General features: G+C 33.1%; 1 protein-coding gene and 1 long non-coding RNA gene across 2 annotated transcripts; both read left to right on the top strand.

The window, feature by feature from the left end:
* The first annotated feature begins 740 nt into the window (after window positions 1–740).
* On the top strand, window positions 741–9803 carry LOC132068619 (uncharacterized). The gene is made up of 4 exons (XR_009417454.1): window positions 741–954; window positions 1070–1136; window positions 8801–8853; window positions 8921–9803. It is a non-coding gene; the product is annotated as an uncharacterized LOC132068619 (long non-coding RNA).
* Window positions 9804–12269: 2466 nt separating this feature from the next.
* Window positions 12270–16703, top strand: LOC132068620 (shaggy-related protein kinase epsilon-like). Its single transcript, XM_059462262.1, has 13 exons — window positions 12270–12563; window positions 13212–13457; window positions 13751–13843; window positions 13946–14005; window positions 14126–14398; window positions 14545–14619; window positions 14771–14827; window positions 14903–15043; window positions 15381–15431; window positions 15529–15624; window positions 15750–15833; window positions 16131–16233; window positions 16308–16703. The coding sequence occupies exons 1-13, from the start codon at window positions 12504–12506 to the stop codon at window positions 16367–16369; spliced, it is 1401 nt and encodes a 466-aa protein (XP_059318245.1). The 5' UTR covers window positions 12270–12503; the 3' UTR covers window positions 16370–16703.
* The last annotated feature ends 232 nt before the right edge of the window (window positions 16704–16935 follow it).

A 16935-nucleotide genomic window follows, 5' to 3' on the forward strand; every position in this document is an offset into this window, starting at 1 on the left:
CCCATTAATCAAGATAAAAAATGAGACTCGTATTCATATATTTTACCCTTCTTGACAAAAATGCCATTTATTTGACAATTCAGTTAAAACTTGTGAAATTAAAATTTTCATAATATTTATGTAACTTTATATATGATTGTTGAAATTTATTATTTTAATCATGTCATGACATTTGTGCGACTGTAAAGATTATCATTAACACTAAAATGCAAAATTCAATTTAAATTGTTTTCAATTTTTAAAGAGCATCTTTCTTTCTGAAATAGAATGACAAGAAAATAGTTTCAATGGGTGGAATGGGTTGTTTGGAGATTGGATCTTCCACAGATGATTTGCAGAAAATGGATACTTTGAGGCCTGTATTTAAATTTTGTTCCATTTTTTATTTTTATATTTGCCTAAAATTGGCCACTGTAAGTATAATGGAAAAAAAGTCGATCAAAATATCCTAAAGCCGAGAGACATCAATGGTAAAGAGGTGCTGCCACGCGGAATTAAAATCGGTGAATTGTGGCATGCAAATAATGTTAGACTCGATATATATGACTCCATGTTAAATTCAACTTAGTTGTCATGTTGGATTACTTACAAATCATGTTGGATTGTGATAATTTCAAAGTTACAAATAAAGAAGAGAAAAAATGCATTTCTAATTTTTTTTTTTTAAATCAAATTTTACCCAGTTGGGCCTTTTATTTATTCAGAAATGAAAAGAGTTCAACAAATAGTTCAGACCATAATCAAGCCCAACCCTAAATAAACGAAAAGAAAATGAAAAGGACATAAACTTTGACCTAATTTTACAATTAGGAAATTATCTCTAAACCCTATCTGTATTTGTTGTCTTCTTCTTCTCGATGCTTCTCCTCCGATGACGGTGCTGATGGATATCATGAATAACTCATCAACCCTTCCATTTCATGCTCGTCTTTCGTCGCTACTATTGATTGTCATGTAAGGATCTTCCTATTTTGTCCATCTTAGCTTGAGAACTGATCTTGATTCATTAAGTTAACTTTGTGTTTGTTCTTGCTTCTCATGTACTGAAACTGAGTTCTTTTTACCCAAGTGTTGTTGATTCGAGCTGCTATAGTGTTTCTAGATCTGCACCTCTTTCTCGATTTGCTTCGACCCTTGTAAGCTTCTCTGTTTTCTCTGCTTCTTCGTCTTAAAATTTTATGTGCCATGTTGATACTGAATGCCTTTGATGCATTGCACTTTTGCTTGCTTATCTGATGTAACCTGCCTCTAGACTGTTGTTGTTGCATTTTTATCATTCTTAGCTCTTTTCTCATTTTCCTAATACTGAGGTTTGATTCTTAGGTAGGGAGTTTGAGATTTATCACTGTTTAGAATCTTTCTACACTTTGTATTCAATTCTTGAAAAGTTTGACACTAAACTGAGGCTTCATCTAAAGCCCGATTTGCCAAAGCATCTGAAAAACTGTTTCCCTCTCTCAAAATATGACTGAAAGTGACATTAACGTTGTTGCTCACAGTCAATATCTCCTCTATCCATATTGCAATGCCTCATGGTGGCTTCTAACCCTCTGATAGGATTTTGTGCACCATTTCTGAGTCAGTTTGAATTACCACATTATTCAACTCTTTTTCCCTGCACACTTTCATAGCCTCCCAAATTACAATCACCTCAGCTGTTGTATTGGTTGTAATTCCAATTTCTCCAGCTTGAGCATATACTAAAGTCCCTTCAGAATCCCTTATACAAAAACCATAGGAGTTTCTCCCTGGGTTTCCTATTGAAGCCCTATCTGTATTACACATTAACCAATTTGTAGGAGGAAATTTTCCACACAACTTTAGAGACTTTAAGAGGTGTTGTCCCTCCTTCCAACCTTGTAATCAAACCATCCCAATTATTAGGCAATCTCTGAGCAGATGGGTTTTTTATTTGCACTAATCTCTGTAAAGTAGAAAAAACGTGATGAATTACTCTTCCCAAAGATCTTGATTCCCCATGTTTGAGGCTATTTCTTCTTTTCCATAACTTCCAAATAATTACAATAGGAGCTGCCTTAAACAATTGTTTTAATCTCCTTAAACAATTGTTTCAATCTCCCTATCACTGGTGCTTGCCACCATTTGATTATCAATTGTTGTAACTGTAGGCCCTCCATAGATATACCTGCAAAAGAATAAAAGTAGGACCAGCAATAAACGATGAGGCAAATGGATGTTGGATTCTCTCCTCCATAGGAGTTGAACAATACCAGCATCTAGATACCATTTGATACTTCATAGTCTTCAACGCATCATCTAAAGACATCTTAAACTTCCAGCGTCTCCATAAGAAAAATCATATTTTAAAGGAAGCCCTTTCACCCACATATTCTTATATGTATCCATTTCCTGGCCCCTTAATCTCACAAACTCCCATACAGACTTGACTGAGAATTCTTCCTTATTATTCAGTAACCACCATGGCCTATCCATATCTTTATGCTCACTAGAAGGTGATATTGTGCTTGTAATATTCTGAATCATGCCCTCTGGTATCAACTCTGTCAACTTGTTGACATCCCAATTTCCATCTACCACCACATCCCTCACATTTTGAACACTAGCATCACACACTTCCCCAGAAGCTGCATAGTATAAAGCCCCCATCCCTGTCCAATTATCAAACCAGAGTAGAGAATTTCCCATCTTAGTCTGCCACCAAATTTGATGTTCTACTATAGCTCTAACCTGTAGCATCTTCTTCCAAGTTTGAGAACCATACTTCCACTGTCTTACCAGAATATTTTCTTTTCTACAATACTTATTGCCGATAAAAGCATTCCAAAGTGAGGTTTAGTTCTGAAATTCCACCATAATTTACAATACAAGGCCAAAGATACATCATGTAAAGACCTAAACCCCAACCCTCCCTCATTAGTGGGTAAGAAAAGATGATTCCATGAAGACCAGTGTCTGCTCTTACCCTCTATATTGTTATTCCAGAAAAACTGAGAAAATATGCTATGCATCTATTTTATCACACAGTCAGGAGGGTTGACTGCAAATAGCAGATGTATTGGCATGATTTGCAATACATGTTTAATCATAATTGCTCTTTCCCCAAAAGATAACATCTTGCCCTTCCAACCTTAAAGTCTGTTCATTATTTTCAGTAGAATCCCATTGAAGAAATCCTTCCTTCTTCTAGTATGAAAAATTGGACATCCCAAATATGTAAATGGAAATAATGAACATATTTGGGATGTCCAATTTTTACAGGCGCCCACCTTCCTGCCAATACCAATTACAACTTTTGCAGTAACACTGATATCACCTGGGACATTTTGATGCAGATACACAGCACTTTTTTCCTTGTTAATCTTCTTCCCTGACACCTTTTTATATTTCTATAACACTGTTACGCCCTATTTTAAACGGGTCCAAGATAGTTTGAAACTTCACGGTTCTTCTAACTGGTTTAAAAGGGTTAGAGTTGCCACCTTATTTTTTAGGAAAAATCAGGAAACCTATACATATTTGTGTGTCTGCTCCATTTTAGTCCACGAAACTTATGAAATTCTAGATAAGGGTTTTATTTACCCCGATGGGACGGTATTAAGCATCCCTCAGAGCCTGTTCGAAGACAGTCCTTAAACTTAGTTTAACTGAACACTAGAGGGGGATTATCTATCTGTTTATCATTGTTATTACCTGTTTTCAAAATATTGTGACCTCATGAAAAGCTACACTAGGTGATGATATACTAAGTATATACAGTGCATAAAAATATATTTATATCAAGTATCAAGTATTCATAAAGAATGTATAGTAAAAAAGAATATATAAAAGAGTATAAAGAGAGTGTACCTCGTAAGTATAAAAGTATATCTGTTAGTACAAAGAATGTATATCCGTTAGTATAAAGAATGTATACAACTATATAAAGAATGTATAAAAGATATAAAAGTATGTAAAATTGGTATATCAAATATAATAAAGACTGTGTGTCTATGTATAAAAAATGTATGTAAAATTAAACATGTTGAAAATGTATTTCAATTATAAAGGTGTATATCAAACATAAAATATATGAAGAATTGTATAACTAGATATATCAGTGAATAAAGAATGTAAAAGGAATCTCCGAGTATTCATTGGTGTAAAGAGCTTATATAATAAAGGAATTCAGAAAAAAGTGAAGTCGATTTGACTTATTTCTACCGTTTCGTAAAAGAGTGTTTGTTTAATGAATATCCCACCAAAAGAATAGGGAACAAACGAATTGTAAAAAAAAGTATTGGTAAAAAATAAATATAAGAAATTATGTATAAAAATGAGTGAAAAGATATAATGTCTTTAAAGAATAAAAGATTGTAAATGGATAGCCTAATAAGTACCTAGTGTCAATAATGTGGATTTAACTTGAATAAAAGGTATATTAGTGTGTACGAAAGAATGTAAAATGTATGTTGTAAAAAATGTGTATTAAAAGTGTATGGAAAATGTGTATTAAAAATAAAGGATGAACTATTATCTTTGCCTAAACGCCAAAAGTGTGAATTAATTAACAAAGTATTTATACCAAGTCAATTTAATCTATTTATGAAAGTATTGACGGCCTAATTCTTGCCTAAAGCGAACGACAAGCTTTAAATTAAGCATGCAAGATGACAAGTAAATAAATATCTCCACCGGACATTCAAAATAATATTTCCACTATAGTACGAGTTTATGTTATGTACAAGTTTAAAGAACACGGAAAGTAAATACAAACAGTGATTCGGTTGCCTTCCGAGTATTGTCTTTGAGATGTATTTCCCATACCTGTATAAGCACTTGGTAAAAATGTTAGTAAGAGATTAAACAACTATCAAATGAATTAAAGAAATAATAAATAAACTTAACATGAAAAACCCGTCTTTTGTACATGGGAGGCCTTGGAAATCGACGAAAATTTCTTCATCGGCCAAAAGTGTAGTATTTGTAATAAATTGCAAGATGAAAGAAAAAGTATTAGTTTAAATAATTTGAAAAAAAGTCAAAAAGTAAGGTATGTGACATAAAGTCTTTAAAAAGTAATTTGATAAAGATTCTTTGAAAAAGTAATGTGACCAAAGTCCTTGAAAAAGTAGTTTGACAAAAAGTTATTAAAAAAAATGATTTGACATAAAGTTTTTGAAAACATGATTTGACAAAAGAATGATGAAACTTGATTTGACCCTAAGATTAGTGTAGTGTATGTAATGTAACAAATGTATAGGTGGATGATATATGTAAAAAGAACATAAGAATAAAAAAGAAAATATAGGTAAATATAAATATGATATATAGCCAATGTAGAATAAATGTAAATAGCAAAATATATAGAAAAAAATAGGCATGTAGTGTGATGGTATTGACAAAAGTGTAAAGAAAATACTTGACAATGTATACATGTATTGAAAATAAATAAAGTTGTAGAGACAATATAGCAAAATATAAAGATAATGCATAAAAAATGTAGAGACAATAAGTGCATTCCTTTTAATGAAAAATTTCTCCCTTATTTTCTTAGTAGTTAAGTAATGGAAATATGTACATGTGTATGTATATAACGTATGTGTATAAAAAATATATAAAAGAATAGATAGATGTAAGATAATATAAAGGAAAAGTGTGGAGAGTATAAGGAAAATGTATGTAAAATGTAAAGAAAAATGTATAGGGATACAAAAATATAGAAACAATATATGAAGAAATTTAAAGACACAATGTATATAAATAAATGTAATAATAATATAGATAAAAAAATATAAAGACAATGCAAGTAAATAAATGTAAAGACAATATATATATGAATAAGTAAAGAAGCAATGTATGAATGAAATATAAAGACAACTAAAAGAAATATAGAAAGAGGAAGAAAGTTCTAGCCTTGCTAGTCTTCCTATAGAAAGAAAATCTAGAGAGTGTAGAGAAGAAAAATGTATGTGAGGTAGTGTGCAAGTGATGAGAAAAATGAGAGGGGAAGTCCTCCTTTATATAGGCAAAGGTAAACCACTTTTTATCCAAACCCATATGCCAAAACCATGGGCTTCACAAAACCATGTGCTAAATCTTATCTGTGTTTAAAATTAGTTCCTCCGACTTCCATGTAATAATAGACTGTAACTAAAATAATAAAGTATAAAAATATATTTAAGGTAATTTCGTGAATAAAGTAAAAAATGTGATTTGAATTAAGGAGACTGCTAATTAATTGAAGTAAAAGCGTATTAGCATGTTGTTTGTATACAAACGACTATAACAAAATAATTATTTAAAATGAAAATAAATTGATAAAAATTCCTATTATTTAAAAATAAGGACAATCATCAATAAATTATATTAAAGTTAAAAAATGTATAAAAATAGTATTTTGTGCTATTTAATGACTAGGAAGCCTAAAGAAGTTAATTTTTAAATACAGAGGGCCAAAATTGGGTGTCAACAACACCTCTATGATAAATTATAGAGATAGCACATTTGCTGATGAGAAAATAATCATATCATCAGCATATTCTAGATGATTTACCTTGGGGCTCCATTTAGGCATTCCAAATCCCTTGAACTGATGAATATGATGCAAAGCATTTAAATTTCTTGTGAGAACTTTTGAGGTTAATATAAACAAAGTGGGAGATAGAGCGTCCCCTTGCTTTACTCCCCTTGATGACTGAAAGAAACCATTCTGTTGCCCATTTATCAGCACTGAGTACCAGTTATTGCTGATAATCCTAAAAACCATATCAATCAGTCTTTCTTTGAATCCCAACTTCCTCAAAACTTTGGTTAGAAACAACCAGGATACCTTATCATATGCCTTAGCCATGTCCAATTTCATCACCACATTAGCATCCTAGGTTTTTAATCTGATATCAGCTACAATTTCCTAAGTAAGTAAGATATTTTTCACTATCTTGATTTAAAGATACAATATCTATCAATCTCTTCACGAATCTCTCATGGATCAATCTGGAAAAAATCTTATTCACAAGTGTAAAAATCTATTTAGTTCTGCTGAACTCTTTGAAGATTTTCCCTATTGATAGGAGATGAATCTATTTCAAATTGCCCTTCATGCACTTTTATGACATCTTCCAGTGTTTCAATATTTTAAAGATGTACCAAAAGTATCTTTGCTCCACTGTGTTAATCCAATCTTCACTTTTTCAATTTATGATGGAAAATAATGAATGGATTTGCCATGAAATCTACAGTCCACAAAGCTTCACTGCATCTAGAAAACTGTCCTGCTTGACCCAAAAATTCAAAAACTTAAATGGTTTTTGAATATGTTCAGTATTTCCTGGTATGATATCAACAGAGGAGCATGATCAGACCCTGTTCTGATTAAATGAGTGATATCAACTCCAGGAAACTTATCCTGCAAAGCTTGATTACCCAAACATCTATATAGCCTTTTGAATATGCAATCCTTACCACGTTGCCCATTTCGCCTAGTATAAGTGCTTCCTTTATATCTCAAATCTTCCACATCACAGTTTTGTATGCAAATCTAAGGTCTTCAATTTCATTTATTGAAACAGACAATCCCCCATATTTTTCAGCTTCTGTCACAATAGTGTTAAAATCTCCACCTATTAACCAAGCTTGCTGCATTGTGATAGCCATATCTTCAAGTGATTCCTATAGTTCCATTCTCTCCCTTTGAGTACATTTAGCATAGACCATAGTAACCACCATTTCCTCCTGACTCCCCATTACTTTTAGTCTCAGACTCAATTGGTGAGGATGATCAATTAGTACAATTACTTCAAATATCTCATCTATAAAGGCCCAGATCTTTCCTGACACATTAGCCATAGCATGATGTAGACTAATCCTTCTTCTTTATGCTTTAATTTTGCCAGCATCTTGAAAAGGTTCCATTAACCCCACAAAACCAAATTGGTATTTTTGATACATCTTTATCAGTCTTGTAAAAGCTTCCATGGTGTTAACAGATCTAATATTCCAAATAAGGGCATTCATTAAGGATTATTAGATTTATTCAAAGTCCTTCTAGTTTGAACCCCACCTTCAAGAGGTAAGCTACTATCCTTTATTGCTTTCTTCTTTCCCCTTCCCATAATTTTTTTCAATCAATCTGGGAGAGACATCTCCAGCTCTAACCACTGCCTTTAGATTGTGCTCCAAAGAATGAGAATCTAAGTCTTTGTTTCATGTAACCACATGCAATTTATTACTAAGTCCAGTAAGAACATGTTGTCCCTTCTTTACATCACTACTGTTTTGTTGTGCATTCATCTCTGTGCTTATATTTCCTTATTTATATGTCTGCTCTGTATGCTTTATCCCTCTTTAACATACTTCTTGCTCATCTCCCTGATTTATTCTTGTATCTCTATCCCCTTTTTTTTGCCTTCTCTTCTGCTTCCTTGTCTATATCCTTTGGACTACTAATTTCTCGCATATTCTCGCATTTCGCTTCGTTACTTTTGTATGTTTGCATTTCCTCCTTACTTGTTGGTTACTTTTATTTGCACTTAACTCCTTGCCTTAATTAAATTTTTGGGACTGCTAGAATTGGTACTATAAACTTCTTTGTTATGTCCCTTGCTTTGCACTGTACTCCCTTTGGATGCATCCCCTTTACTGATGTTTTGTATTCCCTTTGGTTGCATCCTTTTACTAATGTTTTGTACTCCCTTTGGTTGCATCCCTTTTACTGATGTTTTCTCCTTTACCTTTGTTAGATCCCCTCCCTCATTTTTGTTACTGCATGATTTATCTTCTTTGTTTTGACTATGTCTTGGACTTATTGCCTTACTGACCTGCTGCTCCTTCTATTTTTCAGGGCTGAAAATTTCAACATTTTCTTCCACCTTCTTCTCATGTTTCTCTAGTTTGGTACTGCTTGAACCACTTTCCTTCATCTGACTATATTGACATGCTGTTGTTCTTGTTGTTTTCCAAGGCTGTCAACTGTTAAATCTTCTTCCAGTTTCTCCTCTTGGTCCTCCCTCTCAAGTGCCTCAAATGCATTTTGAGTCACAATGGTATCCCCTGCTTCCTTGATGGTATGAGACTATGATCTCCTACTTCTCCCAAAATAATTCCACTCTTATCTCTAATATATTGGTTCCTTCTTCTCTACGTCCATTCTTGTTTGGCTTGGGTATTTCCCCTATTCTTTCTTAATTTCCTTGTTTCCTCTGCTGTGCTGCATTACTTGTTTCCTCCATTTGTCTCTTTTCATTGCTTTCCTTTCTCAATTCATCTCTATATTGCTTTTCCGTTTCTGGTTTCATCATATCCCTGTAGTTTATAATGTGTGCAATACTTGGGAAGAAAGTCATAATTAATAATAATCCATTTTGATTGTGTTTTTCCTGTTTCATCATCTTCCTCTGCAATATGCATCCTCTTTGGATGTTCTGAAAATAAATCAATTTCCACTTTGACTTTGGCACAACTTGGTCTTGTTCGATTTGCAGTGGCTAGATCAACTACTAAAGGTTTACCAATTGTTGATGCCATGGAGAAGACTGCAACCTTTGCAAAAAAAATTGATGGTGATTCTGGGAAACTTATCCACGCTGCTGTTATAATTATTGATGTCTCTTCATTGGGTTTGAACCATGGATTCCAAATCAAAAGGCCGCATTTGACATTATCTAGAGTGAACTTTGATATAGTAAGCTGGTGTGGAAATTATTTTAACATAGTCCTAAAAAAGATTCAGCCTGATCAGAATATGCCTGTCTTCAAGCAATCCTATTGTTGTTGTCCCTTTGATAAAGCATTGCTCAGAATAGCTGTTCTCAACTCTCTAATGTTGATTATGTCATAGGAAAATTTACCTACAACTGCATACTGTAAATTTTCCTTCATGATTAACTTCTTTACCTCTGAAGACTTCCGTATCATATGTGGTTCACCATCTATGAATACCACTGGCTTGGGAGGCACCACTTGTACATCATTAGTATCATTAGGTTTTAACAAATCAACATATTTTGCACTTTGTAACTGCACGATTGTATTGGATGATGATGAGATATTATTTTCGTTAGGCAAAACACTAGATTCGGGGTTGGAAGGTGTATCAGAGGTCTTTGGTATGGTGTTAGAGTTAGAAACTGTAGTAGTAGGTTTTGGTATGATGGTATTTGGTACAAGAGGAGGAGAGTGTGATTGTAATTTATTTGGATTAGAAACAAGCAGAACAACCACCACTCCGCCGATCAGCTTGGCCATGACGGCCTATTGGCGGCTAGGGTTTGACTAAGGGTAGGCAAAATTTCTAGAGAGCGTTTTTTCCTTGTAATAACTCCAGCAATCTCTGGTGACTATGCATTTCTGAAATGTGGTATGTAAGTCATGACAGATCGACATGATTTCATGCTATATTCGACCTAGCTCTCGTCTTTGGATTACTCACAAATCATATTGAATCATTATAATTTCAAAGTTACAATCAAAGAAGATGAAAACAATACATTTCAGATTTTGAAGGATAAATCTAGAAGAGAAAAGTAGGGTATGAACTAGAACTTTTATTAAAAAGGTACGATAAAGCATAAAATAAAATAATTAGATACTAAGCAAAAACAAAATGAGAAAAAAAAAATAATGATGCGATCATACCAAATCAGTTATTACAAAAAGTGAGATTTTTCATCGTCACATAACATTGTATTTCACGATATGATACAATAAAATTAAGTAAAAATAAAAAATATTATATTTAAACTAACCACACAATACATACAAATAACAACCATCCAAATAAGTCGTAATTGTCACATTCATAAATCCTAGCGGATCGTCATAATTAGCTATGTACCAAGTTTTGTTAAGGCGAATGTCATTTGACCTTGCCCCATAAAACAAAACACACATATATTTTACAAATATGTATAATAATTAATCCTTTGGTACCTTTTTTTAAAGATCTAAGGGATCGTTTGGTAGAAGGTATGTTCTGGGATATCTGTATTTAATTTTTATACCATGTTTGATAGAAGGTATAAATTTATCCCAAAATAAATTTATACCTTGTATCAAATATGGTATTAAAAAAATTGTTTGGATATCTCAAACTTATACCTTCTTATCCCACTTATGCTGGGATTATTTTATACCATCTAAAAGATGATATAAAATAATCCCAATAAATGAGATAAATTAATCCCAAAATTATAATCTCGAGATAATTTCGACTATCTACCAAACGATCCCTAAGAGTCAGTCCAGTCAAATGTTTTGACCAAAAACCCTCCCCGGATATTCCGGTGGCATAATTATTGTCTGAAATACCACGCCCCCTTGTAATTACTCCTCCACGTGAAGGCTATTTTCGTCACTTAGCTCACCAAATCCCAAAAATCAAACATAGTCTCACTCTGCCATGACGTTCAATCTACGGTGTAAAATCAAAGTTTGACTGAAAAGTACATAAAATCACGTTGCTGTACGTAGAAATGACGGATGACTTTGACACGTGATTTGAATTTTTCATAGAGAGAGAAAGAGGAAAAAGAGATATTCCTCCGTCTAAAATAAATGTTGTCTTAACAAAAATTATAACAATTAAGAAATTAATAAATATAATTTGAATTTTACTAATTTATTAGATTTTTTTTAAAATTAAACGATGTTAAAGAAGACTACTTCTTTGATGTTTCAGGATAATTTGAAATACTTATCAATTTTTATGGTGACATTTATTTTGGAATAATTATTTTTTGCTAAGGTAGTACTTATTTTGATATGGAGGGAGTATACTACTTCATTTTTATTTATTTGTATTATTTTTCTTTTAATTTGTATCAAAAAAATAATTTTTTTTGCAACTCTTTTGTTTGAACTTTTCACATAACATGTTTAAGACTATAAGATCAAAAAATATTTTGGTATATACTACGTATCTTTAGTTAATAATAATTTTCCTTTCCAATTTATGTGAAATCATTCGAATTTTGAGGGTCAAACAATTTAATTTTAAAAGTTACTTAATGCATGAATTTAAAAACTATACAAAAAAATATTACTTATAAGTTACAATAATTAATAATTTAAAATAAAAAATATGAAAAACCATGATTAAAAAAAGATTTATTTTAATTTCAAAATTTGAAAGGTGGTATATAAAATTATAGACAAAGAATACAACATTTATAATTTTTTTTGATTTTTTAAATTTTATGTCAAATCAAAACGAGACACAAACAAAAAAAATAAAAGAGCAGGGGTAGTATTTATTATCATTTTGTCTGTTTTGGTCAGAGCAATTTAGCTTTCAATTTCTCTTCTCCTTTGTCTCCTTTTGTTGAACGCAGAAAGGAGAATAAAGAAAGAGAGAAAAAAGCTTTGTTATATTTCATTTATTTTTCTTTCTAAATATCAAAATTGTTCTTCGCTTTCTCTCTTTTTTCCCTTCATTCGATTGAGGGATAATTTTCAGAAACAGTTTTGTTTCCAAAAAGAGAGAAAGGAGAAGCAACAAATTAAATTTCTTTTTTTATTTTAATTTCAATAGAGAAAAGAAAAAAGAAATGAATGTGATGCGTCGCCTCAAAAGCATTACTTCTGGACGATCTTCCGTTTCCGATCCTGTAATTTTCTTTTATTTGTTAATGGCATTTGTCGTTAAATTTTTTTTTTTTTGTTTAAATATGATTTGTTTGCTTTGTTTTTGTGGAAAGAAAATCAAGATTTTCAACTTTTTTATTTTTTTTTAGAAGAAATGAGATGATATAATGGAATTTTTTTTTCTTTTTAAAAAATTATTTCGGAGGAAAGAAAGATATTAATGGAAATTTATGGCATTTGTTTGTTTTTTGTTGTTGTTGTTTTTTTTTTTTTTTTTAAATGTTTGGTCAATTTGACTAGAAATTTTGCCTTTAATTCTTCTCTTTTATGCTTATTTGTACTTGTTAATGCGACCGATCAATACAAACTATTTTTTTGGTCTAAATGTGATTTGTTTGCTTCGGTTTTTTGATTTGTGTGGCCTGATTTTTCAAGTTTTTGGGTTTTTTTTGACCGAAAACTTAGTGTTGAATTCTTCTTTTCTATGCTTATTGGTACTTGTTAATCTTGTTTATTAACTTTGTAATTTGGTTGTTATCATTTCTTTGTCTAAATTAGTATCTTGTAAAGTTAGCTGAAGATAATATGTTGAATAATTCATGAGATGATTTTATTTGTTTCTCCTGATGTGATTTTAAGTGCAGTCTCATGTTTTTCCTTAAATTTAATAGGGAGGGGATTTAAGCCTAAAAAGAGTGAAGTCTGAGCAACAAGTAAATCACAGGATGGATAGTGAAATTCAATTGGAAGAGCGATGTACTATAGTTCCGAAGGAGAATGTGACTTCTACGTCCGAGGAAAGTAGTGCTAGTACGTTGAATGTCGATAATAAGCCTGGATATGTGGAGCTTCCAAAAGCAATGAGTGAAATGAAAATTACAGACAAACACTCTGATGACCACGCCGATGACATAAAGGTAGTTTCTTATTTTATCATTTACTCGTAGTATTGTTTGTATAAAGCATTGGAGAAATTGCATTGTTTGCCCTTCAAATGGGCTGGTCTTTAATTTTTGTCCTTCAGAATCGAACTTATGCCGAGCGGGGCATAAGGGCATAACTTGTGGGATATTATGATACGGACATATTTAGTTATGCCCTGCGAAAAAGTTGATTGCCTTGAGGGGCAAAAATTAAAGACCAGCACAAAATAGGGGCAGTTGTTTATAGAGAAGCCTTTTTTATGATACTAAAATGTTACTAATTATAGGACTTGGAGCCTGCTGTTGTTAGTGGTAATGGAACAGAAACAGGCCAGATAACTGTGACTACTGTGAGTGGTCGAAATGGACAGAAGAAACTGGTAAGTTTCGTTTTCATTATTGAACAAAATTAGATGTGATGACCTTTGTTTCATTATCTATTTGGGCTTAATCAATTAATGACGTTCATATTATTGTCGCAGACACTGTCTTACATGGCTGAACGTGTGGTGGGTACGGGTTCATTTGGAGTTGTGTTTCAGGTAAACTTGTGTTTGATTTTCAGTAGGAAGGATTAGGTGTCTATTGGAAGCGTTGAAGTCGTCTGGGTGGCTCTGCTCAATTTTTGCTCATTCTTGTCTCTCTTTTTTTGTAATTCTTAGGCTAAGTGTCTAGAAACAGGTGAATCTGTCGCAATAAAGAAGGTTTTACAGGATAGGAGATACAAGAACAGGGAACTACAGATTATGCGCATGCTCGATCATCCTAATCTTGTTCACCTGAGGCACTGTTTCTATTCTACTACTGAGAAGAATGAGGTTTACCTTAACCTTGTTCTGGAGTATGTGTCTGAAACTGTTTACCGAGTTTCAAGGCACTACAGCCGAGTGAACCATCACATGCCCATCATATATGTTCAGCTGTACACGTACCAGGTGAGAATTTGCCACATTCTTTTCCTTTTTCCCATCATGGTTCTGGACTTTCAGATTGTAGTGACTGAGATTTCTTGTTTAGAAAATTGATATTATGAATTATCTTGATTCTTCAGAAGTTATAACTTGATATTATAATTGTGTAGCTATGTCGGGCTCTGAATTACATGCACAATGTAATTGGGGTATGTCACCGTGATATTAAACCGCAGAATCTTTTGGTAAGCTTGCTGGTTATGCTCCTTTGCTTTTAAGGTGTTTGTAGCTCTTCCATTTCCTTGGCTATATGAGACAATCGCTTTTCCTCTTCCTTCATTATTCTTGCCTTAGCTCTAACTATTTGTGGTATTATTGTTTTAATTATTGCTACAGGTTAATCCGCACACTCATCAGTTAAAGATCTGTGATTTTGGTAGTGCAAAGATGCTGGTATGTGGTGTTCTTTTGAGAACTATGTTTTCCTAGGTGTTTGTGTCTACTCAGACTTTTGTCCTCTTACCATAGGTACCCGGGGAGCCCAATATTGCCTACATTTGTTCTCGGTATTATAGAGCGCCTGAATTGATCTTTGGGGCTACAGAGTACACAACTGCAATTGATATGTGGTCAGCTGGTTGTGTTTTTGCTGAGCTACTTTTGGGACAGGTGAGTTGAATTCATGGTGCCTATTTTCTCACTCTTTCTGATGTAACCTGTAGAAAGTTGGTAATTTGTTCTTACACCTGCACATATATTTGGTTTCTGTTATGCCTTTCTTTTACTGAGGTAGACATGTAAGTGCTTGCACCTAAATGTTTCCCTACTTGTAGGCTGGTTTTCATTTTTCATAGATCATAGATCATGATAGTGTTACATATATATATATATATATATATATATATATATATATATATATGTTTTTTTTTTTTATATACGACTTACCTACAAAAGTTTTACACTGGTATAAACTAGTCTGATGCATTGAATGTTGCGTTATGTTTAGCCTCTTTTCCCTGGAGAAAGTGGTGTTGATCAGCTGGTGGAGATCATCAAGGTATGCTATTATGATTTATTTCATCCCCCACTTTTAGAGCAGTGTCAGTTGAGTTCCATTTTCTTGCGTATGGTCTTAATGTACTTAATCATGCTAGATTTTGGGGACGCCAACTAGAGAGGAAATTAGGTGCATGAATCCAAACTATACAGAGTTCAAGTTTCCTCAAATCAAAGCTCACCCGTGGCACAAGGTTCGTTACAAATTACTAAGTAGATGTATCTCTTTGTCTTAGTTTCTTTTGTTTCTTCTCCTTGATGAAGTTCTTTGACCCACTCACTCACATTGAGGCGCTGAAAAAATTTGAATATTTTGTAGATATTTCAGAGAAGAATACCTCCTGAAGCAGTAGATTTGGCATCAAGGCTGCTCCAGTATTCTCCAACTTTGCGTTGTACTGCTGTAAGTGAATGACTTAGCCTTTTCCTTCTGTTAGTAGAAAGCTTGAAAATAGTTAATGAGAAAACACGCAGCTATGTTAAACTGAAAGTTGTGGATTATGTACTAATCTTGGGGATAATCAATAAGTTTATGAACCCTACTGACAGTTACCAGTTTCAAAAAAAAGTTTATGAACCCTACTGAGAGTGTGAACAAGTTTTACAAATAGTATTTTAAAAACATGGTTGTAGAATCATTTTTGGGATTTGAGATCAAGAGGTATGTTGAATGAGTCATAAGCTTTGTATTCATTTTCAGTTGGAGGCATGCGCACACCCTTTCTTTGATGCTCTGAGGGAACCAAATGCTTGCTTACCTAATGGGCGACCTTTGCCACCTCTATTCAACTTTACACCTCAAGGTTGGCCGAGTTCCTCTTTTTTAAATATCGTTATACTTATTACACCCCATCTGACTGTAGTAAACCTCATGCAGAACTTTCTGGTGCACCTACTGAACTGAGACAACGCCTCATTCCTGAACACACGAGGAAATGAATTTTGTGTGGAAGGAACATCTCTTAGACATTGCTGATGAGTTTTTGAGAGTTTTGTTGTCCATGTGATCGGCTTTGTTCTACAACATCAAGGATAGTCTTAGACTTGTGCAAATGATCGGAGTTAGGTTCACATTGTGAGATTCTTTTATTTATTAAGTTGACGTGTTAGTGTAGAATGCCCTAGGCAGTTCTAGATGAGTTCACATCTATTCTTTTTTTGTTACAACAAACATCTAGTTTGTGGGGCATTCAGAAGATCAGTAGCTTCCTCCAAACAGGATTACTAGTTGAAATAGTTTTAATTATGTGTATATCATTTTGATTTTCTTCCACTTGCCCTGCCGTAATGTGAAGTTCTTTATTTTAACGTATTCTCTGATGTCTCTTCAGAACTAATTAAGTAATCTCAGTAGAGAGTTAAACAATATGACTCTTCGTCTGTCTAGATCCCAATATTGCATACGGACATTTTCTTCTCCATTTTGTGTCTGGACATGAAAGGGGTATCCTCAAAAATGGACTAATAGTTACCAAATAGCCTCAGTCAAATTACTCAAACCTTAA

The sequence above is a fragment of the Lycium ferocissimum genome, chromosome 8 (genome assembly GCF_029784015.1).
Source record: "Lycium ferocissimum isolate CSIRO_LF1 chromosome 8, AGI_CSIRO_Lferr_CH_V1, whole genome shotgun sequence".
NCBI classification, from domain to species: Eukaryota; Viridiplantae; Streptophyta; class Magnoliopsida; order Solanales; family Solanaceae; genus Lycium; species Lycium ferocissimum.

Excerpts from the sequence above, each read along its gene's own strand:
- LOC132068620 (XM_059462262.1), top strand. The coding sequence starts at position 12,504 with ATGAATGTGATGCGTCGCCTCAAAAGCATTACTTCTGGACGATCTTCC. Across the intron at positions 14,620-14,770 it reads TTAAACCGCAGAATCTTTTG|GTTAATCCGCACACTCATCA; the intron begins GTAAGCTTGCTG and ends TTATTGCTACAG. Across the intron at positions 15,432-15,528 it reads AGCTGGTGGAGATCATCAAG|ATTTTGGGGACGCCAACTAG; the intron begins GTATGCTATTAT and ends TAATCATGCTAG.